Below are 27,491 nucleotides of genomic sequence, written 5' to 3'. Positions count from 1 at the left end.
TGAGGTAATCTTTCACATCTTGCAGCAGTCACAGAACCATAGATTTGGGAAGGACCTCGAAGGCCATATCGTCCAATCCCTGCCGAGGCAGGAAAACACATTACTGCAGCAATAGTGCCTGCCAGTTTTGAACAGCCGTTTTAAGCACAATCCGTGCTCAGCAGTTGGAAAGCAGAGAGATGAGACTGGAAATTAAGGCGTCCCCACCCCACCCGTGCCCAAACAACCTTTCCGCTCATCTTTGGCGCCCTACGCATTTGAGCACTTGGAGAATTCCACTTCATTTGTAGCTACTGGAAAAAAAGTGAATTAAACTCGGGCGCTAGGGACCCAAACGGACACGACTCTTTCCAGAAGGACCTCCCGGCGCAGTGAAACGCAGTGCAGAATCCCATCCGCTATTCTGCCCTGTGGTGTCGCATACAAGCAGCAACCGCTCCTGAGAAAGAAAGAAAACAACATTCCTCAGTGGAAGAGAGTTGGGCCATTACTATCCAAAGCGAAACTTGAGTCTATATTTGACCGGAGGCAAGTTCTTCCGAGGCACCGGCAACGGGACCTTTGGCTTTGCTGGGATGGCGACAGGTGGTTTCTTCTTCTCAGGAACAGCGACAGTGAAAGCCAGTTCCGGCTGCTCTGCTTGCCTGAACCTCGGGAGGAAATGCGTCGAGATGTGCTGGGGTTTCACCCGGGGGCTGCACCCTCGTTTTGCCTTGCCCCGTTTGTTCAAGGCCACGTACCATTCTCTGCCCGTCTTCTCAGTCCTGTAAACTGCTGAGGCGTACGTGTTGTAGCTGTTTTCTTGAAACCGCTCCCTGAACTTGCAGTCGTCTGTGAATTTGGCCTAGGGAATTAGAAGGGGGAAACGACAATAGCAGCAAATGCTGGCTTTATCAAAGGGTTGTCACTGTACCTGTGTTGGCCTATAATTATTATTTCTTATTTTTCTTATCGAACCTTCGCCTGAAGGTCTCAAAGTGGATTATGGCACATAAATGCACAATACGATTTAAACACCAATAAACGACAACCCGGCTACTAAGCCCATTTTATTGATCTAGACAGGGTGTGGAGAACCTTTGGGTCTCCGGATGTTGCATAGCCAAAACTCTCATCAGCCCCAGCAAGTACTATTATTTTATCATCATCATTATTATTACTATAGACGTGTTCCCCCCGTTTTCAAATTATTCCTTAGACTCTCTCTTGTCCACACTTCCTGATTAGCTCCCTGAAATTTCTCATGAGGCTGCAGAAACGCCTTTTCTTTTTGCATGACTAGCATAATGCAAGGTAAGAAACAGTCACTTAACTAACCGTAAAGGGCATATAGAGTGCACACGTCCACCATATTGATGCTTCAAGTCACCAGTAAAGCTAATTTTACCTTATGTGAGAATACAATGGATTGGAGTATTTTTTCCCCCCTAATGGAGGGGAGCTGGCCATTGTGACACATAATCATTCATTTTATTTGCATGTCTTGAACTATTAAGATGCATGGGGGGGGGAGGGAGGTGAAATAATGTGCAACTTAACTGTAACCTGAGTGAGATGCTAAGCACATATATGGATGCGGGTGGCGCTGCGGGTTAAACCACAGAGCCTAGGACTTGCCGATCCTGAAGGTTGACGGTTCGAATCCCCACAACGGGGTGAGCTCCCGTTGCTCGGCCCCTGCTCCTGCCAACCTAGCAGTTCAAAAGCACATCAAAGTGCAAGTAGATAAATAGGTACCACTCCGGTGGGAAGGTAAACGGCATTTCCGTGTGCTGCTCTGGTTCGCCAGAAGCGGCTTAGTCATGCTGGCCACATGACTGCTGCACGCCGGCTCCCTCGGCCAATAAAGCGAGATGAGCGCCGCAACCCCAGAGTCGGCCACGACTGAACCTAATGGTCAGGGGTGATAGATAGATAGATAGATAGATAGATAGGTCGGAAGATAAGTACTTTTGGAGCCCATCCACAGGGCTCTATATACCCAGTGGCAAGCCATAGGGGGAAATAAAAAAAGGATGTGCTCTTGCCTTCATGCTTTATTGGTGAGAATCCCAGAGACATCTCTGGCTGGTCCATAGATGGGAAACGTATATGGAGGCAGATGAGCCTTTGGCCTGATGCCACAGGCTACTCTGAGATGAAAAAGCCCTGAATCTAAAGGGTTGGTAAATCTATTGGGTTGGTTTTTTTAGTCTTATCTCATCTGGACACTCAGAGTACACACCAGCCCTACTTTCATATGGGGCTAGGATAGCCACTTAAGCATTTCCCCAAAGGGTGGACATGGTTTTGCATACAATCTGCAAATGCTAATCATTGTACAGATGCAGATTTAGACATGATGGGTGGTATGCAGCTCTTGCTAGGAGTTGTTGGCATCCATCTGCCTCAGGAGACAATGGAGTGCGCCGCCGGGGGTGAAGTCAAACCGCTGCATTAGCAATGACCTTCCTGGGGTGCAAGCCTGGGCAGTTTGTATGGAGCTCCTGGTGGAGCGTGCAACAGTATAAAATACTGTAATGGGGAAGACTGTGGTCAGGTGACCTGTGATGGGGAAGTTGAAGACCACCTCCCTGCTCTCCTTCCTTAAAGCACATGACTTCTCCCCAAAGAATACTGGGAACTGTGGTTTGTTATGGGTGCCGTGAATTGTAGGTCTGTAAGGGGTAAACTGTTAGAATTCCTGCTCCATGATTGCAGTCATGGGATTGTTGTCTATCACATGATGGTGTATTGTGCTTTACTCAGCCTTAGAGTTCTTTATCTTTCAACCGGACTTGGACCAGGCAGTCCTTTAAGCAGAGGGTTTACTCGAATAGGAATGCCCTCTGTAAAAGAGAGCATATGGCCACTCTGTTCAAGATCCTGGGGGAAAATCAATGGATATAGGCCATAAAATCTTTACAAAATTTCACATCAGGTGTCCAGCAGGCCTTGGGGTGGGTGGGGGAAAGTGCTGTAAAATGCCCAAGTCCAGTGATCAAAGTGATGTTATCCAGAATTATCCAATCTCTTAAACTGATGTCCAAAACTGTTAACACTGTTCGACAGTGGAATTTGCTGCCAAGGAGTGTGGTGGAGTCTCCTTCTTTGGAGGTCTTTAAGCAGAGGCTTGACAACCATATGTCAGGAGTGCTCTGATGGTGTTTCCTGCTTGGCAGGGGACTGGACTCGATGGCCCTTGTGGTCTCTTCCAACTCTATGATTCTATGATTCTATGAAACAATGGGCACATGGACAGAAATTATATTTTTTGTTAAACAGTGGCATTTGGTATTCGCTTGTGCATATGAAAGGTCTGGTTTAGGGGGCCTGCTTTGACTGTAATGAATTCAGATGTGCCCAGGAAGTTCGCTGGCTGACCTGGGACTAGTTCAGTGTCTTACAGCCCACCTCGCAAGGCTAACATGGGCAGCGGAAACACAGATATGCCTTCTTATGCCCAATGGAGGATAAGGTGGAATATAAATATACAAAATAAATAATAAAAGCTTTTCCCCTCAGAGAGTCTTTTAAAAAAACAAAACTTTCCTGACAACCTTTCATCTCCTTTTAACATTTTGCTGGAGAGGAAGGGAGACAATGGTTTTAATGAAGCACTTTCAAAATTTCCATCGCAATGGGTTGCATGTGAAAAGAAGAACCATTTTTGCTCCCTTTTCCTCTTGTTCTTCCCCACCAAAAAAGGAGAGAGATTGAGCTAAGTAGCTACTTAACAATATAGCGGAGCTGAAAGACGATAGCGTTGCTGACTTGCTCACTATAAATCTGAGAACACAATTCCACATGATTGCCTCCCAAAGGAGTTTGGATTGTTTTGGCACGGAAATGCGTGTCTCATCCATCAATAGGTCTGGGTAGATGGGAGAGGGTCCTGATGTCAAGGGTCTACTCATTAAAGGAGAGGAGGAAAGAGTAATGGAGAGGTTAGCAGCTGAATGGCCTTCCTCTCCTTCTCTGATTACAATGAGGTCTTGGCCTGTGACAATCCGCCTCTTCGCTCCCTGCCCCAGTAATCTGGGGATCATGGATTTTGTGATGCCCCATGGAATCTCTAGGGTTGAAAAATGGACTGGAGCTGGTTGGCTTTGGGGAGCCCACTCTCCATTTCAGGCATGGAGAACTTCAGAGGCTGCCCTCCACACTTCTCTGTTGGGCCCTTGTGATTCTTCCCAGGCCTCACCACAAGCCTGGCCCTTCCAAGAAGCAGAGTGTTGCAAGTTCTTGCGGCAAGTTCTAAGGGGCTAAAAGTGGCTAGAAATGTGTGCTAGTGGTGGAAGACTCTGCTACCCTGTTCCATCACCAATGCTGAAGTCAGAGTCAACCACTAGTCTATCTAGATTTTGTGCACAGAATGGGGACCGCACCATCTTGTCCTTTGCCCTCAGGATAAAGAGGGGTGTGTTTGTGTAGAAACCACTGATATTTGCATAGCTAGAATGTAGACTAGTGTACTAATGTAAGAGCCAGAACTCTTGCTCCACCCACTTTTTGTCTCTTTCCCTGCCCAGCAACAGCATGTGGCCCCTGGAAGGTTGCTCAGGAGGCAGTGTGGCCCTTGGGCTGGTAAAACATTCTCCACTCCTGCTCTACAGCCCTATTCGGACAGAAATGATTCGGTCACCATGAACTGGTAACTCCCAGACTAGATTAGTGCAATGCACCGTACATGGGGCTGGTCTTGAAGACTATTTGGCAACTTCAACTGGTCTAAAATGCAGCGACCAGATTACTGGCCAGGGTTTCACTGTGATCACATATAAATCCAGCAGCCAGTTCATTTCCAGGACCAAATCAAGGTGCACACGTTAGCATTTAAGACCTAAACAACTCAGGTCCCACATATCTGAGAGATTGCCCCCTTCCCCACAGAGCCCCCCCTTGGGTGCTAAGATTGGCAAAGAGGACCCTCTTGCTGCCTCTGCCACTTTCAGAAGATGGGCAGGGGATAGAGCAGGAGAAGGCATGTTCTTCGGTGGCCCCCAAATTGTGGAACTCCCTCCCCATATAAATGTGGGATATAGTCCACTGGGAGCAGTCATATACAACATTCCTTGTTTTGCTAGAGTGGACATGGCCTCACCTGTGCAGGTAACAACAAAACCGCAGGGCAGGGCAGCCATCTCTCTCTCTTTCACCACATGCAACGAAGAAACAACATCTACTGAGCCATAGATGCCCCCTTGGCTTCCAGCCAAGAGAGGACAAAGGGACTGTCTCCTTATGAGATAGTTTCCAGGTGTATGTTACTTTTCTGAGCTAAGTCTACCTTCTGGGATCCAATTGTGAACAGAATGTGAGTAAACTCTTTTTTTATACTTTTATAGAAGACTGTTGCATCTTATCTTTTATGAGGGAATAAGGGGGAAATACCTGAACAGTTATTATAGAGGCTTTAGCGAGCCTGAGCAAAACGCATCCGCTGTAAGTTTAAAAAGGGGAATGTTACTCTGCTAAATTGTGAACTTGTTAGCACAAGTTGGAAAGGCTATAATCAAACAATATATCCTCTCCTGCATCCCCAAACATTCCCACAGTAGGTACCTTCCCAGAGCCTGCAACACCCAAACCTCACTCTCCTATACATGCACAACCTAAGAGATAGTTCAAACATGACTGTAGGGCACACCAGAGGCATAGTGGGGGGGCGGGGGGGGGGCTTAGCCCTGGGTGAATGATTTTGAGGGGGCACAAACCAGGCACTTAACTGAGGTTCTGCCCTCCCATCCAACATGACCCCTGCCCCTTCAACATAAATCCTGGCTATGCCCATGCCTGGCCCCCACCCTCTGGTGTCGGTGGCAAGGACCAGGCTGGCATGGTGGGTTCTGTTCACTCTCCATGCCCTGCTCAGCATGTGCATGTGTGCTCCGGGCAGCAGCAAAAGCCGCAATGCCACTGGAGCATACAGAAACATTGTTGCTGCTCTTTATCACTTTCTTTCTCTATCTACCTTCAGCTATTTGATGACAGGAGGGGGTGTCTAGATTTTGCAAAGTTTTTTCTAGACATAAGCTCCAGAGAGAGAGAGAGACTGACTTCTGGGATTTCTAACACTATACTAGTTTGACGGATGGATCCCGAGAGAGTATTAACAGTGGGGGACATTCAATAGAACAGATGTCTCTTCTGAAGGTCATTCCTCCTTTCTAATCTATGTCTGGCCATCCGGGCTAGTACAAAAGGATGAAAAAGTATCGATGCGATCTTGTCTGAGGCTACTGAAGCAGGTCCTCTGTTTCCTGCCAAGATCTGTGTCAACCAGAAGAGCAAATCCTTTGTCTCACGGGGCATTAATTTTGCTCAGCTGCCTTTGCAATCAATGAGGAGAGAATTATTAAAACTGGATGCTACACTGAAGATGCCTCTGTCAATTTTGCCTTTGTGCAAGTTGGGAACATCAGCAAGGCAGCCTCTTTCTTGCTAATGGGTATTCCCTTACGAGCATGACAAGTGAGTTCAGCGTTGTTAAACCCCACAGATGATTATCTTATATATCAGTGGTAGAACCGATCACACTGAGGGAACCCTTAACTGCCCTATGGGTGTCTCGTCCGTTTTTGCCCTTTTGCTTGCAAGGTAAAGGTAAAAGGGACCGACTCTGGGGTTGCGGCGCTCATCTCGCTTTATTGGCCGAGGGAGCCGGCGTACAGCTTCCGGGTCATGTGGCCAGCATGATTAAGCCGCTTTCTGGTGAACCAGAGCAGTGCACAAAAACACCGTTTACCTTCCCGCCAGAGCGGTACCTATTTATCTACTTGCACTTTTGAGGTGCTTTCGAACTGCTAGGTTGGCAGGTTGGCAGGAGCAGGGACCGAGCAACGGGAGCTCACCCCGTCGCGGGGATTCGAACTTCCAACCTTCTGATCGGCAAGTCCTAGGCTCTGTGGTTTAACCCACAGCGCCACCCGCAAACTTAACTGTAAAAAGAAGAGAAAGAAATGTCCTCTTCAAGATACATATTTTCCTCAAACGGCAAAGCTTCTGCTGAGAACACAACCTCACAAAAGGAAAAGCCACTGGGCAGGATGATGTTGAGTTTGACCCCATGCATATTTACTCAGGAGAAAAATGTCCTCGGATTCACTGCAACTTGCTCCTCGTATATGTGGGCATTGGGTTTTAGCCTGAAACATTATAACAGGCGGGGTGGATGGGTGCTCCTTTAAGAACAAAAAATTGAGCCATCTGCTTGGGAAGATGATAATTGCCAGGATTAATGTTGCTCCTGAATCCAGTTTCCTTATTAAAAAAAATTAAAAATAAACTGCTTTATAATTTAATTAGATTACCACTTGAAATGGAAGGCCAGACCTCAGATACAGAAGGGGAAACCTATTACAGCCCACGGAATTGCTTCCGCTTCCTCCCCCCCCCAACCCAAAAACAACAGTGGGACTTGATTTTATCTCTAGTTCAGCTAGAAGTAATCAAAACGCCATTAAAATCAAAGAGCTTCCCTGAGTGACAGGCACAGCACTTCCTTGCGCCTCTTCGAACTCATTATCCCACAAAATAAACGCGCCCTGCCAAAGCAGCAAAGAACAACAGATGCTGTTTTTACATTATCGGCATTGTTTAGCCCAGTGAACTTTAGACATTTCGACTAATTTCGGGTTTCGACTAATTTCTTGCGCTGATTTGGCTGAAGAATTGGGGGTCTTAACCTTTCCTGGTGACCTGTCTGAAGTAGGTCATCATGTCTGGTCCTCCTGGAACTAACCACGTCCTGCTCCCAGCAATTAGCCGGAAGCCAAGGAAGGGGGCTTATTTAATTTCGGCAGCCGCTGAATCACGTCAGAATTTCATAGCATGAAATAAGACGATTTCATATCGGGGGGGGGGGGGCGGAACAGCTCAACTTGTGGGCCACTACGCCAAAGGAAGGCCGCCATCTTTGTATGGGCATCTGCCAAGGCAGCACTTGAGATGGACTCTTCCAGTACAGCAGGGATGGGGAATTCTGCAGGGGCCACATTCTCTTCTGGGTAACCTCCCAGGGGCCGCATGCCAGGATGGGCACAGCCAGAGGCAAAAGTGGGTGCGAAATTATTGTACATCTTAACCTTATTCGGGAGGCTAGTTTCTACACATGCTCACATACCACTGTTATAAGAAATTTAAGGTCTCAAATATAGAATAAATATTCATAGTATGGGAAAGCAGTCCTGAAGCCATTTTGACTCTCCTCAAATATTCCTCTGCAGTAAGGGAGGCAAATGGTTGAGAGCCTTCCCATGGTCTTTTTGCTTGCAAATCCTGTGTTAAGGGCATATTTGTCTATGAATAGGGTGGGCCTATGACCTGGATTCAGGACGTGGGTGGCGCTGTGGGTTAAACCACAGAGCCTAGGACTTGCTGATCAGAAGGTCAGCAGTTCAAATTCCTGCAACGGGGTGAGCTCCCGTTGCTCGGTCCCTGCTCCTGCCAACCTAGCAGTCTGAAAGCACGTCAAAGTGCAAGTAGATAAATAGGTACCGCTCTAGCGGGAAGGTAAACGGCGTTTCCGTGCGCTGCTCTGGTTCACCAGAAGTGGCTTAGTCATGCTGGCCACATGACCCGGAAGCTGTACACTGGCTCCCTTGGCCAATAAAGCGAGATGAGCGCCGCAACCCCAGAGTCGGTCACGACTGGACCTAATGGTCAGGGGTCCCTTTACCTTTACCTATGACATGGATTCATGTATCTGGCGTACAGCATGACTAAGCCGCTTCTGGCGAACCAGAGCAGCGCACGGAGACGCTGTTTACCTTCCCGCCGGAGTGGTACCTATTTATCTACTTGCAGCGGTGTGCTTTTAAACTGCTAGGTTGGCAGGAGCAGGGACCGAGCAATGGGAGCTCACCCCATCGTGGGGATTCGAACCGCTGACCTTCTGATCGGCAAGTCCTAGGCTCTGTGGTTTAACCCACAGCGCCACCCATGTCGGATTTGGAAAAAGAAGTAGAAGTAGTTTTGCTGTATGCCTATATGGATCCATTAAGAGACAACGAAACTTCAGTGATTTGTTAGGGCTTTGAAACCTGAACCCTTGGAGTAGAGTTGGTGCAAGACAGCTTGGGCAGACAGCAGCATCGTGATATTGAAACAAAATCCTTGATGGGCTGCCGCCATACATGGTTGATGGAGGGTCATCTAGTCAAGATCAGGAATCCTATTGTTCCCCCAGCATGGGACTCGAACTAATAATAATAATAATAATAATAATAATAATAATAATGATGATGATTTATTTATATCCCACCCTCCCCAGCCAAAACTGGGATCAGAGCGGCTAACAACAATAAAAGTAACACAGCATTCTAAAATCAATTCATTCTAAAATCAATTCAAATCAAATTAATGGCAACCATTGGGCTAGAGTTCTATGGGGGGGGGGTCAGACTGTCCCTTGGCCAAAGGCCTGGTGGAACAGCTCTGTCTTGCAGGACTTGCGGAAAGATATCAAGTCCTGCAGGGCCCTAGTCTCTTGTGGCAGAGCGTTCCACCAGATCGGGGCCACAGCCGAAAAAAGCCCTGGCTCTGGTTGAGGCCAGCCTAACCTCCCTGTGGCCTGGGACCTCCAAGATGTTTTTGTTTGAAGACCGTAAGGTCCTCCTTGGGACATACCAGGAGAGGCGGTCCCGTAGGTACAAGGGTCCTAGGCCATATAGTGCTTTAAAGGTTAAAACCAGCACCTTAAATCCGATCCCGTACTCCACCGGGAGCCAGTGCAGCTGGTCTAGCACTGGGTGAATGTGATCCCACGGCTAGGACCCCATAAGGAGTTTCGCCGCGGCATTCTGCACCCGCTGGAGTTTCTGGGTCAGTCTCAAGGGCAGTCCCATGTAGAGTGAGTTACAATGACTCTGAGATCAAGAACTTCACACTCTACCAACTGAGCTATCCCAGCACGCTGGGTCAAAAATTATGCTGGACTGGGATGAGGAATTTAAGGTCAAGGGGGACTTCATTCTTCTCTATTTTCATAAGCAGGGAGCCAGCGTGGCGTTGTTGAAATAGGACCTGGGTGACCAGGGTTCGAATCGCTACACAGGCATGAATTTCACTGGGTGACCTTGAACCCAGTCACTGTCTCTCAGCCTAACCTATCTCACAGGGTTGTTGTGAGGATTAAATGAGGAGAAAGGGCCACATATACCACCTTGAACCCCTTGGAAGAAATGGTGGGAAATGAATGAAGTGATATGTAGAGCTGTGGACTCAAATCTCACAAGGTGCGGTGCAGATGACCTTGCAATATTTTCACTCTTTTGCAAGCTACAAGAGACATTTTTCACATACCCTGGAAATGCAGTATTTTATTTCGTCTTTTTTTTTTTTTTACTTACACTTGCGTGGAGTTTTCCTTTTTTTGACATCGCTAAAAATTTGTTGCTGAAAACTCCTCGTATTCCTACAATCCCCTGAGACACAGCAAATATTTCCAAAATACCTAGGATGACAGAAATCCCAAAATAAAACACAATTCGTTTTTTCACAGCACTGCAAAGAAAAGAAGAAGAGAGAAAGAAATCTTATGCATTGTCAGGTCTTTTTTATTTTAAAAAAGGGGGGAGGGAAAAGAAGAGGAGGAAGAAGAAGAAGAAGAAGAAGAAGAAGAAGAAGAAGAAGAAGAAGAAGAAAAACTAGCTTTGTCATTTTAGGCTTAAACTGTGATTTCATGCTTGATTGCTTCTTGCTTGCTTGCTCGGGTTATCTGAATATACATTTATTTATAGACGTCCTGAGGTTTTAAAGGACACAACTGGTGTGAGTGGAATTTAATGGCTGCTCACTCTGGGGTTATCCACCTGCCCTCAACAGGAAGGCATCAGGAGACGGTTTAGGGCAGAGGTTTTCAACCTTTTTGGGTCCGCAGCTCCCTTGACCAACTACATTCTTTCTGTGACTCCTCTGTGGGGTTCAGGTAGAGCCTTACAGAGCCAGGCAGAGGCCTGGGCCAGGTGCCAGTGGCGTAGCGTGGGTTGTCAGCACCCGGGGCAAGGCAAGTAATTTGCGCCCCCTAACCCGTGGATTTGCGCCCCCTAACCCTAACCCCCAGATGTTGCGCCCGGTGCGGCCGGCCCCCCCTGCACCCCCCACGCTACGCCACTGCCAGGTGCCCCCCTTTTTTTTACCCTGGGGATAACTGAAGTCTTATAGATAAGTAAGTACATAAATAATTTTCACAAAGGTTATGCTGACAAATAATTTTATTTCAAGGCTTGAACCGTATCTGCATATAAAGACAATATGGAAAATATGGATAAATATGCTGACCGAGGCCCCTTTGGAATTGGAGGCCCATATGCCCCTCCCCTCTGTTTGGGCCTGGGTTCAAGAGCCCTTTGCCTGCAGAGCTGGCAGCCTCTCACCCTTTTTCAAACAGCCTACCTTGTGAAGTGTGCCCTCAACCTCCTCTCTCCTTTTCTTGGGAGTCCTCTGGGCATCTGCAGCTGCCACCCCTAGTCTCTCAGCTGCCCCCTCCTGCCACAAAGAGATGTGCCTCCTTGCACTGCCCCACAGGGGCCTGGGAAGCACCCCCTGGCCAGCACCAGAGGCGCCATTCGCCTGGAGAGCTTCTAGCCAGGGCTTCTGCAACAAACAGCTGTGCAAGCCTTGGGGAGGCAGAGACGCAAGAGGAAGAAGAAGAAGAGTTTGGATTTGATATCCTGCTTTATCACTACCCTAAGGAGTCTCAAAGTGGCTAACAATCTCCTTTCCCTTCCTCCCCCACAACAAACACTCTGTGAGGTGAGTGGGGCTGAGAGACTTCAGAGAAGTGTGACTAGCCCAAGGTCACCCAGCAGCTGCATGTGGAGGAGCAGGGAATCGAACCCGGTTCACCAGATTACGAGTCCACTGCTCATCAGAGGAGGAAGGGAAGGGAAGAGGGACAGAGGCCAGTGTTGCCCATGGCACCCCTGACTATTATTCAAGGCCCCCCAGGGTGCCACGGCACACTGGTTGAGAACCACCAGTGTGGGGGGAAGAGAACAAACCTTCAAAATCGGCAAGGGTTGTTTAAGCCAGGACCACCTCCCTACCCCCATGCTTGATTCCTGTAGCCTCTGGGCTCAATCCTGGAAACTTGTTTTCAGTGGTTGTGTGTAACATTGGAACAAGTGACATTGTTAGATAGATGAGAGCATCTCTGAGGATGTACAGAGTGCGTTTCTCTTGCCAGCAGATAAACACGGCGTTTTGTGGGTCCCTAGGGTGGGAGACAGAAGGCTTGTAGGATTTCCTCCTGATTTTTTCCTCCAGGCTCTGGCAATTATCATCTGGGGTTAATGAGTCAGCTGGCTGGCTGACGGCAGCCAGAGAGGGGAAGTGGTTTCTTGTCACAACCACAACAGTCTTGTCACAACCACAACATACATTGTACATCATTCTTACACCGCTTTAGCAGACATGGAGAATCCTGAGAAATATAGTTCGTTAAGGGTGCTGGGGACGGCAGGCCTGCACCCTTAACAAACGACAGTTCCCAAGATTCTTTGTGGGAAGCCGTGACTGTTAAAGAATAAGAAGAGTGCTTTAAATTTATGATGTGGGTGTTAACCTCAGTTAGTAAAACACACACCCCAGGTCGGAGATGGGAAGGGAGTGTGTTCACCCCAGGTGAGAGACAGGGCTGGCTTGCTTTATGGTTTTTCTGTTTCCTTGCTGTGAGGTTAACTAGTGTTCCTAACACATATCCAGGTGGGTATGTTGTAATTTTGCTATTTTATATCACTTTGATTGACTGCATCTATTGGTACTCTTAGTATATACCGTATTTCTTTCCTATTGATATGATGCTCACCACTTGGGGGTATATAAATAAACCATAACATGACGCAGCTGCTTCCATACATCTGGGTTTAGGAGCAGTTCTTGCAGAATAAAGAGCACCCTATCCCAGCAGGCTGGAGCCTCCAGAATACCCTAAGGTTTTTGCATCTGTTGCAATTGATTTTAACCACATGCACACACACACTCCAGACCCCCCCCTCTCTCTCTCTCTCTCTCTCTCTCTCTCTCTCACACACACACACACACACACACCCACACACCCACACACCCACACACCCCCACACACCCACACACCCCCAGCTGCTTTGCACAGTGCTGGGGAGCGCTGAGACTCTACTGATCACCAAGCATATTGTTTGCAGAAGAAGACATTCACCCCTGAACATGTTAAAGGCAGATCTGGAAGCAGCCAGGAGCATTTGAAATAAGCCAAGTGCAATTAGGGACTGGCAAATCTGTCTGCTTTGGTCTCTCACTTCCTCGTTGTTATTTTTTTTTAATCTTACGTTCGGTTCTCCAAATCAGTTTGCAAATGCTTTTTTTTAAAAAATGATAAATTCTTTAGCATTTTAGCATGACTTTCTCCTAATATACACATCATGATATGCAATTTCGGCTAAGATGCACATGCCTGCAAGGAATTTTCCTGATTATAATGCATGCATCTAGCATATCTACCATTGCAGCCTGGGGTTACCCAAGCTCCACCTGATTGCAGCTAAAGACCAATGGATCCTTCTGCTCATCAGATACATGAAAGCAAGATAAGCATTCTTCGCTATGCCCCCCCCCCTTCCTACCCTATATTGACACAGAGCCATCACATTCATATTATCGATAGCAACTGAAAGGAAGCAAGCCTCTGGAGGAGAGTTTAGGAAACTTACCAAGGTTGCATGCTGACTTCAGTCTTTGAAAGTTCCCTAGCAATTAGCTGAAGAGCTTTGGCTTCGCTCCCCCTCCAACCCCCGCAAAAAATAAATAAATGCAGTTTTCCCCAGCAGATGGATGAGTTGTGGGACACCATGGAAGTGTCATGGTCATTCTAACTGCTCATGAGGAGAGACAACTGCAAGCTCACAAGGGTTGGTGACAGACGGTCTGTTGGTAGGATGCAGAGAAGCAAGATGTGACTGTTGGAACCCCGATCAGCTGTTAGGTTGAAGAAAACAAGGAGCACCCTTCTGTCATTACCCAGTTTCATTGGCTATGCATTCATAGCATTCTCAAAATTATACAGTTGGAAGGGTCTACAATGGTCATCTAGTCTATGGTTACCAGACGTCCCCGTTTCCGGGGACTGTCCCCGGATTTACAAATATGTCCCCGGACAAAATCCGTCCCCGGATTTCATTTAATGTCCCCAGATTCATATTTTAAGTGTTGTAGATTTATTATCAGGGAATGGATGTTGTGTGATTGGTTCAGTGGCACAAGACACATCATATGGGGACTTCTGGCGAGGCAAAATGGCGGGCGCCATGGCAGCGAGTAGCTCTTGGAGCCAGCCAGAGCCAACTGTGCTACCAGGCTGCCTACGGGTTGCTGAGGCTGCCGCTGCTGCCGCCACTACCAAAAAGGAACCAGGGGTGCCCAGTGCGTCAACTGGGGGAACCGCTGCCCCCCATGACCCAAATTGAGCCGGAAGCAAGAGCGCCCGACCACCCGGCCGACTCTCCAGCGGTGCTCCAGGGCCAGGAAAATGCCAGAGCCGACGTAGGGAGAAGGAGAGGAGAAGGAGAAGGAGAAGGAAGAGAGAGAAAGAGGAAGGAGAAAAAAGAGGGGAGCCCCGACCTTGCCATGCTGCTGCCACCGCCGCCACTGATGAGATGTAGGAGAGCACCGGGAGGGCAAGGATACGTGGCCAAGCCCATGTCTGACCCGAGCCTACTCCATGTAGCTAGCGCTCCTAGAGAGCAGGCCGGGGCCCAGAGAAAGGTTGTGCAACAGAGGAGGCCACAGAAGAGAAGATATTACTTCTTTTTTAAAAGTAATAATAATAATAATAACTTTTAAAAAATAACTTTTCTCTCTTTTTTTAAAAAAGGGTCCCCAGATTCTTGGGGGGGGAAATCTGGTAACCTTAATCTAGTCCAACCCCCTGCAAGGCAGAAATCTTTTGCCCAACATGGGGCTTGAACCCTGAGATTAAGAGTCTCATGCTCTACTGACTGAGCTATCCCAAACAGGAGAAAAGTAATGCTGAACTCATCCCAGACACTCATTCCAAACACAGGAAAAGCAGAAACTGGATCTCTGCTGGCTCTGGGGAACAGGACAGTTTTAACATCCTGAGTTGTAGCTCCACCATCCTCTCCTTGAAGCAGTGAAGAAGGATGAAATGAGCACTTAAATCACATCTTGCTCAACATAAAACAAGAAGAGGCCAATGTACAATAGCCCAAACATTTAGCTTCTTTTCCCGATGCTGGGATCTAGCCCACTGGGCTACTTGGTCCTCTCTATATTCAGGACTCAGGACTTGGTTTATTTGTTAAATTTATACCCCATCTTTGCTTGAGGAGCTCGAGGTGTTTTCCCAGTCTCCTCTTTTTCTTCTACTAACAAATCTGGCTGAGTGATGGTGACTGGCCCAAGGTCATGCAGTGAGCACCATGGCTTAGTGGGGATTTGAACCCTGGTGTCCCAGGCCTTAGCCAGCACTCTGATCACTCTACTACATTGACAGAACACTGGTCCATGCAACTGGCAGGTATGGTGCAGCCTCTGCAGCTGCGGACTTTGGGCTCTCATATTGCAACAACAGAAGTCTGGTATCCAGATCAAGGGAAGTAACAGTACCACTCTATTCTGCCTTGGTCAGACCACGCCTGGAACACTGTGTCCAATTCTGGGCACCACAATTTTAAGAAGGATATTGACAAGCTGGAACGTGTGCAGAGGAGGCCGACCAAGATGATCAAAGGTCTGGAAACCACGCCTTATGAGGAACGGTTGAAGGAGCTGGGTATGTTTAGCCTGGGAAAGAAGAGACTGAGAGGTGATAGGATAGCCACTTTCAAATATCTCCAGGGCTGTCACATAGAAGAGGGAACAAGTCTGTTTCCTCCTGCTCTGGATGGCAGGGCTTGAACCAATGGCTTCAAGTTACAAGAAAGGGGATTCTTCAACATCAGGAAAAACTTTCTGACAGAAATAGCTGTTTGATGGTGGAACAGCCTCCCTCAGGAGGTGGTGGACTCTCCTTCCTTGGAGGTTTTTAAACAGAGGTTGGATGGCCATCTGTCATGGATGCTTTAGCTGAGATTCCTGCATTGCAGGGGGTTGGACTAGATTACCCTTGGGTCCCTTCCCACTCCAAGATTCTACGATTCTATGTAAGCAATGCAGTTGGTATAATATCCATGCAATATATTCTGACTGCTGCATTCCTGCTAACAAGTTAGTGGCCAGATTTACAACTCTACCATTCTATGACTCTATGATTCTCCTACCGCTTTCCTGCAGGGAAAACTACTCTTTAGCGCTTAGTCGGAGCAAACGGCAATTGGGCTTTTGGTTGATAGCTGTTTGTTCTGATTTGGAACTAAAGAGTGGATTTTCCCTGAAAAAGGAGCAGGGCAAGTGGGAAACCGCTCAGACCCATGCTTTCTAGGCATGGGACAAGTAGAAGTGTGGTCAAATCCTGAACTGAATGCTTTGGGATGGTAAAGGACCCTTGGATAGTTAAGTCCAGTCAAAGGCGGCTGTGGGGGTTCCGGTGCTTATCTCGTTTTCAGGCTGAGGGAGCCAGTGTTTGCCCGCAGACAGCTTTCCGAGTCATGACTAAACTGCTTCTGAAGCAACGGAACACTGTGAAGTAAGCCAGAGCGCACGGAAATGTTGTTTACCTTCCCACCACAGTGGTACCTATTTATCTACTTGCACTGGTGTGCTTTCAAACTGCTAGGTTGGCAGGAGCTGGGACAGAGCAATGGGAGCTCACCCCATCGCAGGTTTGAACCACTGACCTTCCGATTGGCAAGCCAAAGAGGCTCAGTGGTTTAGACCACAGCGCCACCCGCGTCCCTCCTTTGTGATGGACCACAACATCAGAAGCCCATCTCTGCCTTTCCATTTCCCTGCTGCTGTCCTTGCTTCATCCTGCCTCTCAAATCTTTTGGTGGTTTGCTTTTGAAGAGAGCACGTTTTCCTCTTGTCTTCTGTTGCTCTGGCTCAGGGGGTTATCAAAAGCAAACGCACGATAGAAGGAGCAGATTTACTTTGTGCTGAAGGTGAACAACGCTGGCTCTGAATCCGCATAAGGATCAGTTCTTTCTAAAAGGAGAGAGCGAGGGAGTGCAGCGGGTACTATTTTTACATGGCAGTGCACATTCTGAATCTCCCCTGTAGGGCTACGAAAGCCTGGAAAGAACAATCTAAGCGCTAGCTATTAGGGGGTCATAACATGAAAGACGAGATGCAAAAGGAAAAATGGTTGAAATTGTTAAAAGCATATTATTACTTGATGCAGAACGTTCTAAAGCAAAAGCAGCTATGGGCTGCTCTGCTCCACACCTCTCCTTCTCTAAAGAGAAGACGTATGCTGGAAAATGCCCCATCTATACTATACATATTTAAAGCAGCATCATGCCACTTTAAACAGCTTCCCCCAGAGAATTCTGGGAGCTGTAGTTTGTTAAGGGTACTGAGACCCTCTATTCCCCTCCCAGAGCTGCAACATTCAGAGTTCCCTGTGAAGAGGGATTGGTTGTTAAACCATTCTGTACAGTGCTGGTGGGTCCAAAGGGTGTTTCTCTGGGGCTGATCCACAGTCCCGCTTAACCTTTATTTTGCTCATATTATGTCCCGATTAATTCCCCCAGGTCCAAGAGCTTTTCTTCTTATGTGGCTCTGCCTTGCAAAAATCTGATATTGCCCTCCTAATCGAAGCTTGGTTAAGCAAAATCTCTCTTTGCATTTTCCATGCATCTTTGATAAGATCCTAGTCCAAAACACAGGTCAAGCGAAAGGATAGATAAACCCCTTAGCCCTGGCCATTGAGGCTGGAAATCTGGAGCTAAAGTTGGGGTTGTTTAAACCCTTTCCCAGGTTCCAGGGTGTTTGTGTGTCTCATAACAGTAGTACATATTGCCATAATTGGCGGTGGCTACCCTGTTCACAGGGACGCGGGTGGTGGTGCGGGTTAAACCACAGAGCCTAGGACTTGCCAATCAGAAGGTCGGCGGTTCGAATCCCCGCAACGGGGTGAGCTCCCATTGCTCGGTCCCTGCTCCTGCCAACCTAGCAGTTTGAAAGCATGTCAAAGTGCAAGTAGATAAATAGGTACCGCTCTGATGGGAAGGTAAACAGCATTTCCGTACGCTGCTCTGGTTCGCCAGAAGCGGCTTAGACATGCTGGCCACATGACCCAGAAGCTGTACACCGGCTCCCTTGGCTAATAAAGCGAGATGAGCGCCGCAACCCCAGAGTCAGCCATGACTGGACCTAATGGTCAGGGGTCCCTTTACCTTTACCCTGTTCACACACTCTCTCACACAGACTAACCCCCCCCCCCCGGACCCATAAATGTACACACATAGGACATGTCATGTTAAACAATGGTTTCCCCCACAGTTTCCAGTGATTTTCCTTGTCACTTTCCTGACCACAAGAGGTGGTAATGATTGAAAAGGTTTGTGCAAGACCACCAGATCCACTTCAACTGCACAACCTGAATTTACTTGTATGAAATTGAATCCCACCTACAAAATAACGACAGTCCAGAAGTGGCCCCTATGATTTGTTCATGGAAATTTGTAAGTGACACAGTACTGGAACCCTCATCATGTGATTCTAGTACCAGATAACTATTTATGGAATGGCACTGGCTGTCCATGAGGCCATTAAACTGGGCACCTGGAATGCGGGAATCATGCATAGCCAAAGGCATAAATAAACACGGAAGAGGGCATGTTCCTCTTTCCCCTTTTTCCTTTCTTTATTTTTTTCATGTTTCTTTGGGTTGTGGGGTTTTTTTTGTGGGGAGGGAATCCAATAGATGCTGCCATTTGTGAACGATTGCTTTTGCCTGGTCCTTACTATCTTTATAGTTCATTGTCACTGTGTAAATATTTATGGATACTGAAAGAAAATGAGCAGATGAAAAATAAAAAGAGAGAGATTTGACAAGGAACAGCTGGAGGCAGATGGATAATTCAAACTAAGCACTCGAGGAGAGGCGAACAATGCAGTGAAATAAAGAGGCTGGGGAAAGTGGGATGAATCGCAGTAAACTGCTGACACAATAAGCGCTTTTTTTCCAGCAGGAACTGCTCAGCAGCGACTCAAATGTTCTAGTTCTTGCTGCGTAAATAAAAGGTTTGGTTAAACAGCAGTGATACCAGTCCAACTTAGAAGGATGCTTCTGTAACAGAGATAAAAGCTGTCTAGCAAGTTACCCCAAAGCCCATTATTCTGGAAGTAATTTCATTGCATCCTCAGAATGAGAACGTTCCTGAAACTCATATAGTCCAAATCTCTGCCCTAAAATTGATCCTTCACACCAGCTGTTTGTGGGCTGCAACTCCCATCATCTCTAGCTAACAGGACCAGTGGTCAGGGATGATGGGAACAGGGTTGCAGAACCCTGTTCTACAAATTCATGCTAAACACACCTTCGCAATGGGTAGGGAATGACCCAAGACATTTTGCCACCTGAGCCAGGACAGCAAATGCCACCAACCCACCCCTTGCTAACTCGTGCTGCCTTGTACCCAAGGCCAGCTATGTTATTTTGGAACCCAAGGCAGAAAATCCAACAAGCACCTCTCCTGTGCGCTCAGAATGCAACAGCAATCACAAATGGGATAATATAACAATATGCTGACCTTTCATGACACTCACTAATGGTAGGGCCGGCACCAATGCTGCACACAGGGTACAGGGGTACTGAGATCAGCCTAGGCTCATAGCCAGAATGGGCCTCGTTCTTTAAAGTTTCTAGCTCTCCTGGAAGAATGGTTGTGAAGCAAAATATGCAGGTACCTCCTATGCAATTTCTGTGAGATGAGCCAGTCTGACTGCTATTGCCTATCAGTGTTTTTAGCCAATGAGTGAAGTTAGAGCTGTGTTTGATGAGCGAGTGGCTTAGATACCGGGCCATAGGAATCCGTGGGGTCCTAATGAGTTTCTGTTTCACCCTTTGGTACACTTTTCCTGTTTCTGTCTCATTTTCAAATACTTGGAAACTCCATAGTTTCCCCTTCCTTCTCCCCTAGCAGCAAAGAAGTATCTTTCCTGTGGTGGGTTCTCCTGAGACCAGGTACTCCCTAGATGTCATTTTCGCCAAACACGAGAAGCACAAGTGGTAGTTAACCAACCCCCAACACAAAAAAAAAGTTAAATGCAAAATGTGAAAACTTTGCAAAGAGGCTTAGGCATGTTTCCTACTGTGCAGGATACAAAGAACAGGTAAAGGTAAAGGGACCCCTGATCGTTAGGTCCAGTTGTGGCCGACTCTGGGGTTGCAGCGCTCATCTCGCTTTATTGGCCAAGGGAGCCGGCGTACAGCTTCCGGGTCATGTGGCCAGCATGACTAAGCTGCTTCTGGTGAACCAGAACAGCACATGGAAATGCCGTTTACCTTCCCGCCGGAGCGGTACCTATTTATCTACTTGCACTTTGACGTCCTTTCAAACTGCTAGGTTGGCAGGAGCAGGAACCGAGCAACGGGAGCTCACCCCGTCGCGGGGATTCGCACTGCAGACCTTCGGATCGGCAAGCCCTAGGCTCTGTGGTTTAACCGACAGCGCCACCTGCGTCCTTAAGAATTAACTGTATAGCTAACTTGCAGTACAATGGTGTACATGTCTATTCAGGTCACTTTGTGTTTAAAGGTACTTACTCCTAAATCTGCAAAATAGGACACAAAGCAGGTACAAATCTTATGCAGATCAGCACCTTCTTTTGCAGTGGACCAAAGGACCCAATCCACTTAAAGTGCACTGGGCCCAGGACCTGGTAGTGAAGGAATTAAGCAGCAAGACCCTTAGCCAGGAATTGTATCACAAAGGGGCTTTAATGGACTGGGAATTATTGCAGAACGGTCAGAACATAAATACAGGCAGCACAGCAAGCATAAAGTTATTTAGTTGCATTGCTTATAGAATCATAGAGTTGGGAGGGACACCAGGGGTCATCTAGTCCAGCCCCCCTGCAATGCAGGCCCACACCATTCCTGGGTGGGCTCAAACCAACAACCTTCTGGTAAACAGCCAGACGCACTGACCCATTGCACCACGGACTCTCTTGCTTCTTAGTTGGCAGTTGGTTAGAACTGCTGCATGTGTGTTGTCCTTCTTTACTTTTTACACGTAAAGTCTAGGAACTTACTTTTTAAACAGAAAGAGGAAAATACCTGAGAGTCAGGTGGGGGAGCCGGAATATCCCCAAAGGAAGCAGCCCCCCCCAGGCTTCCTTGTAACTCTAGCCCATGGGTAGGCAAACTAAGGCCTAGGGGCCGGATCTGGCCCAATCGCCTTCTAAATCTGGCCCGCAGACAGTCCGGGAATCAGCATGTTTTTACATGAGTAGAATGTGTCCTTTTATTTAAAATGCATCTCTGGGTTATTTGTGGGGCATAGAAATTCATTCATTTTTATTTTTATTTTCAAAATATAGTCTGCCCCCCCCCACAAGGTCTGAGGGACAGTGGACCTGCCCCCTGCTGAAAAAGTTTGCTCACCCCAGCTCTAGCCCTATAGGGAAGCAATGCCTGACTTGCTCCTATCCCAGAACTTCTGGGCTAAGGCCAAACAAACCATAGCTCAGAAACCACAATGCTAAAGCACTTAAGCAATACATGGCAGCAATACATGTGACCAATGACCTTTCGCTAACAATAATGTGCAGAGCTGCATTCATTCATTCATTCATTTTATATTTACTCCATGAAGCTCAATAAGATATATGCAGCTTTCCCCCACCTCTGCACACACACATTATTCTCACAACAGCCCTCTGAGGTAAAGGTAAAGGTAAAGAGACCCCTGATCATTAGGTCCAGTCATGGCCGACTCTGGGGTTGTGGTGCCCATCTCGCTTTATTGGCCGAGGGAGCCGGTGGACAGCTTCCGGGTCATGACTAAGCAGCTTCTGGCGAACCAGAGCACCGTTTACCTTCCCGCCGGAGTGGTACCTATTTATCTACTTGCACTTTGATGTGCTTTCGAACTGCTAGGTTGGCAGGAGCTGGGACCGAGGAACGAGAGTTCACCCCATGACGGGGATTCAAACTACTGACCTTCTGATCAGCAAGTCCTAGGTTCTGTGGCTTAACCCACAGCTCCACCTGTGTCCCTCTGAGGTAGGTTAGGGTAAAAGATAGTTACTGGCCCAAGGTCATGCAGTGAGCTTCATGGCTGATGCAGGGATTCTTCAAGCCAGATTTCCTCCATCCTAGCCCAACACTAACCAATGCACAACTTTGATTCTGCAGGAGTCAACACCATCAGTCGGCTGCCAGGCTCCTTTCCTGAACATTCATTATTATTTCTTAATAACAAGGAAAGCCTTGCAGGATCGGACTGAAAACTCATCTAGTCCACCATCCTCTTCTCACAGTAGCCAAGCAGATGCTTATGGGAAGCTCAAAAGCAGAACCTGAGTACAATAAATCCTAGAAATTAATAAGTGGTAGGATTTTGGTTATTTGGGGTGTAAAGGGATTGCACCTGGGACCTTCTGAATGCAAAGGAAATGATGTCGCAAGTACATCGTCTTTGTTCCAATGATTAACAAGTAATAAAGAAAAGAGAATGAGGGAGCCACAAAGGTATTCTGGGAGAGAGATGTGAGCACAGAGGACAAGAAGCCAGAGGTAAGCAGGTTAGATCCTCTAATCTAATCTAATCTAATCTTACTTAAATCAGAATTATTCTCCTAGAAGTCAGTGGGGAGAGCATGGTTATGAAGTTAACCTTTTATTGCATGGGTAGGCAAACTAAGGCCCGGGGGCCGGATCATGTGTTTACATGAGTAGAATGTGTCCTTTTATTTAAAATGCATCTCTGGGTTATTTGTGGGGCATAGGAATTCACTCATTTTTCTTCTTCTTCAGAATATAGTCTGGCCCTCCACAAGGTCTGAGGGACAGTGGACCGGCCCCCTGCTGAAAAAGTTTGCTGACCCCTGTTTTACCAGGCTGATTTGCGGCCCACTGATTTGTGCAAGTGATGGGTGGGGGGCGGAGCCAAAAGTGGGCGGAGCAACAAAAGAGACAGGAAGGCTATATCCCAGCCATGCAAGAGCCAACAGGACTTTCTGTATCACCATCCCAGCATCTCTCCATTCAGGCTAGAGGGGCTGTGATAGTTCAAGGACACATTTTAGCCGCCAGAGAAAAGCACTTGATGGGGGGCACAGAACATGGCTGGTGGGGTGTGTGGCCTCAAGAGAGTTTGAGAGGTCAGACAGAGAGGATGGAGGGCTGCATTTGAACTGTTGCATGTCGTGCCCTCCCACCCTCAGTTAAAGGTAAAGGGACCCCTGACCAGTAGGTCCAGTCGTGGCCGACTCTGGGGTTGCAGTGCTCATCTCGCTTTATTGGCCAAGGCTTTATGTGGCCAGCATGACTAAGCTGCTTCTGGCGAACCAGAGCAGCGCACGAAAACGCTGTTTACCTTCCCGCCAGAGTGGTACCTATTTATCTACTTGCACTTTGACGTGCTTTCAAGCTGCTAAGTTGGCAGGAGTAGGGATCGAGCAATGGGACCTTCTGATCGGCAAGTCCTAGGCTCTGTGGTTTAACCCACAGCGCCACCCGCATCCCTCAGTTAGGGATACACAATTCCAGACTGCAGGGAGTGGCTCTTTGCTATAACTCTGCCTCTGTATACAGAAAAGTAGCAGGTTAGGGAGAAGGGTCCTACTCTAGCAATCACCCTGACATGCTAGATCTCTACGTGCAATGAGGTTTTTTGGGGGGGAGGGGGCAGGGAGAAGCTGTCCAATCTTCTCCAACCTACAGTCTGGAGTGACATACAAGTTGCCACCCCAGTGAGAATTAGGCCTAGGACACCTGCACTAGGCAATAGAGCCAAAACAAAGTTTCATGGAAATCAAATACTTCAGCAGCATTCCAGAATTTCAATAGGGCTTGCGAGATACTTAAAACATTACTATTTTTCCTTTTAAAAAATTAAACTTTCAGCGATAGTCACTAATCCCTTTGCACTGCAGGAGGAAAACTTAAAACTCTCGATAAACTTTATGACAGTAATCTTTTCATTTTACTAAATTCAAGGATTTTGCATCTTCAGTAATGCTGAAGGGGGAAATCCTAATAAAATTTATCATAATTATTTTATTTAAAAATACCACTTAATGTGCCAAAATGGTCTCATATTACAACAAAACCTATTGTCATTTAGAATTTGCTGGAGAAATCTAACCACTCCTTGCAAATAGTTTCAGTTCTGCTAAGTCCCAAGAAGCACTGTTATTCTCAGTAGTTTGCTTTTCCCCCCCCCCCACTTTTTTTTTAATCAGTTGCAACAGAAACTTGAGCAGTAAAGTTTGTCCTGTATCAGACTGCTGACAGAGAACTGCGTATTTCATAACTTCATAACTGAGAAAGTGGGGGATGTTTTTAAAAGTGGGGGGTGCTATGTAGAAATACAGTTTAGCTAATCTAAGCCTTCCTTCCTGACATGCAACGTACAAGGATTTTTGGATGGTGGGAACATTTAAATACATGATCTTCCCTCTTACCACAGCCCTGGAAAAACATTTAACGTTTGGCTGCTGGCTATATAAGCTGGACATTGGCTATTCAAACTGTGTATGCTCCCCAGCCAATGCCTTTTGCACTATTCCCATCACTGTTCCCATTTGCATTTGGAATTATCAGTCTGTTTCTGATGGTTCCAAACATAAAATATTCACCAACAGGTGAACATGACATGCTGTGTTATTCAGCTGTTCACATGCGACTGTACTATAGCTGATACTGGCTTGTTTCACTTTTTAAGTAGATCCCAGCGGAACTTAATTCTGGGAAAGTGTGCAGAGGAAGTGTGATGCAATCCTACCCATGTCCGTTCAGAGGCAAGGCCCAACGTGTTCAAAGGAGCTTACTCCCAGGTAAAGGGTTATCAGACTGCAGTCTGAATCCACAATTCAAATAGAAGTGAGCAGAGGCAAGGCACTCAAAAGCAAAGAAAACACCAAAACATTGATTTGTGCAAAGAAAAACCTGCAGTAGTCTGTGCCCTGCTTAAAACCTGCAGTAGTCTGTGCCCTGCTATTGTTGTTATCATTATCACCATCATTAGTAGTAGTAAAGTTATTAATGGCACTTTTCCATTTACAAAATGCTGTGTATCCCACATGCAGACACCCGCATAGAATGGCCTCTGTTCCCAGCTCTCCCCAATCAGGCTGTAAACTTCTATGAAGAAGGACAAACAATATAACAACAAGCCAGGGAGTTGGGGGGGTTTTGGGTGGGGGGTGGGGAAGTCCACCTTGCTTCTCTGCATTCCCTACAGAGGCCAAATTGAAGACAGATTATTAGGATCTCCACCTGCTATGGAAGCAATCTACTTGCTGTCGAAGTCACTGGCGAAATTTCCATCTCTTTGAGCTGCGCCCCTCTGAACGGCTCTGGGCTGCAACACAGGGACTTCAGCGTGTACCCAGAAGCCAAGCTTTTCATTTTAACCGAATTTACATCAAATGCATAAAGTTCTTAGTCTTAGGGTCCCAAGGGATCTGGGCAGGTAGGTAGCCGCACTTACACCGAGCAAGACTAAAAATGTGTACGATTTTGTTTTTTAAAAAGAACGTTTAGGAATAAGCATCTACACACAGATTCCTATAAAACCAACCAGTAAAAATGCTCTTTTTTAAAAAAAAAATTAAAGAATGAATACCCTGAACTGCAACATTGAATTTTATGTCCCCGAGTGGCCCCAGTTCCCCAGGCAAGGGGCGGAGAGAGGAGCGAAACGCACTTACTTAAGATACTGCCTTGGTGGGAGCCGTTGACATGCCCATCGGGGTGGATTTGGAGATGGAAACCGATGCCCACTCTGCAATAGAGGCTGCCGGTTCTGCGCCCGGATGGGCTCCACTGGAAACTGCTCCTTTCGGAACCGCTACCTTGAACTCCCGAAGAGGGGGCGAAATAAGGGGAAGGGGCTGAAAAGGAGGAGGAGGAGGAGGAGGAAGTATTCCTACTTCCAAGCCTGCTTCTGCTGCTGTTTTTGGCACGCAAAGCCGCGTCTCCAAGTTGCGCTCTGTGGGGCAACGTCTCCTTCTGTGCCAAAGCGAGGAGGATCAGGTGGCTGAGAAAGAGAAGGCAGAGGAAGAAAGACAAGCTCATTCTTCCAGCGGGAGGGACGCGCAGGGCATTTTGCGGAGGCGGCTGCGAATGCCGCGGCACCTCTGGGGCAAACGGGCGTGCGCTCCGGCGCGCAGGGAAGGCATCGTCGGCCCGCTGGAGGGAGAGCGCGATCCGAGAGCGCGGAGCTGCTGGCACGGAGATATTTATAACCCGGGTGATCTCACAGCTCTCCCCTACATGCCTGGAGTCTAAACGAGGCTCGCTTCTCCAGCCCTTCCGAGGCTGGGCTGGGGGGGGGGGGGAAGCGAGAGAAGGACGCCTCGCAAGACCCCCGGCGGGAGAAGGAACGTAGGAGGAAGAAGACGGCGGCGGAGAGGCGAGGGTCACCCCTGGCCACGCTGGAGAAGCGCAGAGCGCACCAGGGACGCGCGGCCCTCGGCGCCAGCAGCGCTTTTACGCACCAGCAGGCTGATTCCGGGTCCCCCCCCCCCGCGCCGCCCCCGTCAAGGCTCGCGGGTTGCGAATAATTCATAAACGGAGACAAGCGAAAGGGGCTCCCCGGAGGAGGGGGGAAATATAGCCACCCCCAGCCAGCCCACATTCTCTGGAGGCAACTTGAACGGGAGTGGGACAGAATGGATCCAATACTCATGTGATGTTGGGGGAAAGGATCAAGCCAGCTCAATTCACAAACCACTTAGGCCGGGATGATTTCCGCCGAGCGGGGTCCCTGGAATTCCCTGCCACCAGTACTGGCGATGGCCATTAGATTAGAGAAGATTAGAGCCACCTTGAGGAGGAGCGATCAGTAAGTGAGATAGCTAAACGTCCACCTTTAGAGGCAGTCTACCTTTGGAATAGAGCTGACGTTGATTTTTTTAATATTAAAAAAAATGTAACAAGGGTGTTGTATTCTTGGGGCAACCTTCTTCTAGAAAAGAATAGTCGTCCAGTGGTCTTGCATAGCTCACTCCGGCTTGGCAGATCGGGATGAAGAATAAAATAAGGAAGGAAGGCGGAAAGTGTGCGCGCGCGGAAGCGCCACCCTAAACATGTTTACTCAGAAGTAAGCCTCAGTGTGTGGAAGTGGAGATTACTTGCGCCCTTGTGCAGGAGATGGGGGACACCTGTGTGGCTCTCCAGGTATTGTTGGACTCCAACTCCCATCAGCCCCGGCCAGCGTAGCCAATGGTCAGGGACGATGGGAGCTGTTGTAGTCCAGCAACATTTGACGGACAGGAGTGTTGTGTGTGCGTGTTGAGGGCTGCGACATGACTCTGGTTTAACTAGGCAGTGGATCCGGTTGCAGATTGCGGAATAGGGCAGGGGACGCTCCTCCTCGCTGGAAGGAAAGGAAAATCCAAGTGGAAAGCTATTTCAGGTCTGGAGAAGAGTCTCGGAATAGGCGTGTTTCTGGCAGGCC

At 47.8% G+C, this 27,491-nt stretch overlaps 1 protein-coding gene across 2 annotated transcripts; it reads right to left on the bottom strand.

Annotated features, from left to right (window-relative positions):
- On the bottom strand, window positions 1-26,364 carry FGF5 (fibroblast growth factor 5). 2 transcript variants are annotated; one of them, XM_083459074.1, is made up of 4 exons: window positions 25,741-26,364; window positions 10,332-10,435; window positions 741-844; window positions 1-439 (listed from the first exon to the last, which is right to left on the bottom strand). In XM_083459074.1, exons 1-4 carry the CDS (start codon window positions 26,105-26,107, stop codon window positions 310-312), a joined length of 705 nt encoding a protein of 234 aa, XP_083315200.1. In that variant the 5' UTR covers window positions 26,108-26,364; the 3' UTR covers window positions 1-309. The 2 variants fall into 2 exon arrangements, with proteins under 2 accessions (XP_083315200.1, XP_083315199.1); XM_083459073.1 differs by having other exon boundaries at window positions 296-844.
- Window positions 26,365-27,491: the final 1,127 nt, after the last annotated feature.

The sequence above is a fragment of the Podarcis liolepis genome (genome assembly GCF_965112155.1).
Source record: "Podarcis liolepis genome assembly, chromosome: 9".
In the NCBI taxonomy this organism is placed as follows: Eukaryota; Metazoa; Chordata; class Lepidosauria; order Squamata; family Lacertidae; genus Podarcis; species Podarcis liolepis.
Note: the sequence above shows the minus strand (reverse complement) of the source record. Positions and strands in the feature narration are given on the sequence as shown.

Excerpts from the sequence above, each read along its gene's own strand:
- FGF5 (XM_083459073.1), bottom strand. The coding sequence starts at position 26,107 with ATGAGCTTGTCTTTCTTCCTCTGCCTTCTCTTTCTCAGCCACCTGATC. Across the intron at positions 10,436-25,740 it reads CCACCAAGGCAGTATCTTAA|GTATTTTGGAAATATTTGCT; the intron begins GTAAGTGCGTTT and ends CTGTCATCCTAG. Across the intron at positions 845-10,331 it reads AAGGAAAACTCCACGCAAGT|GCCAAATTCACAGACGACTG; the intron begins GTAAGTAAAAAA and ends CTAATTCCCTAG.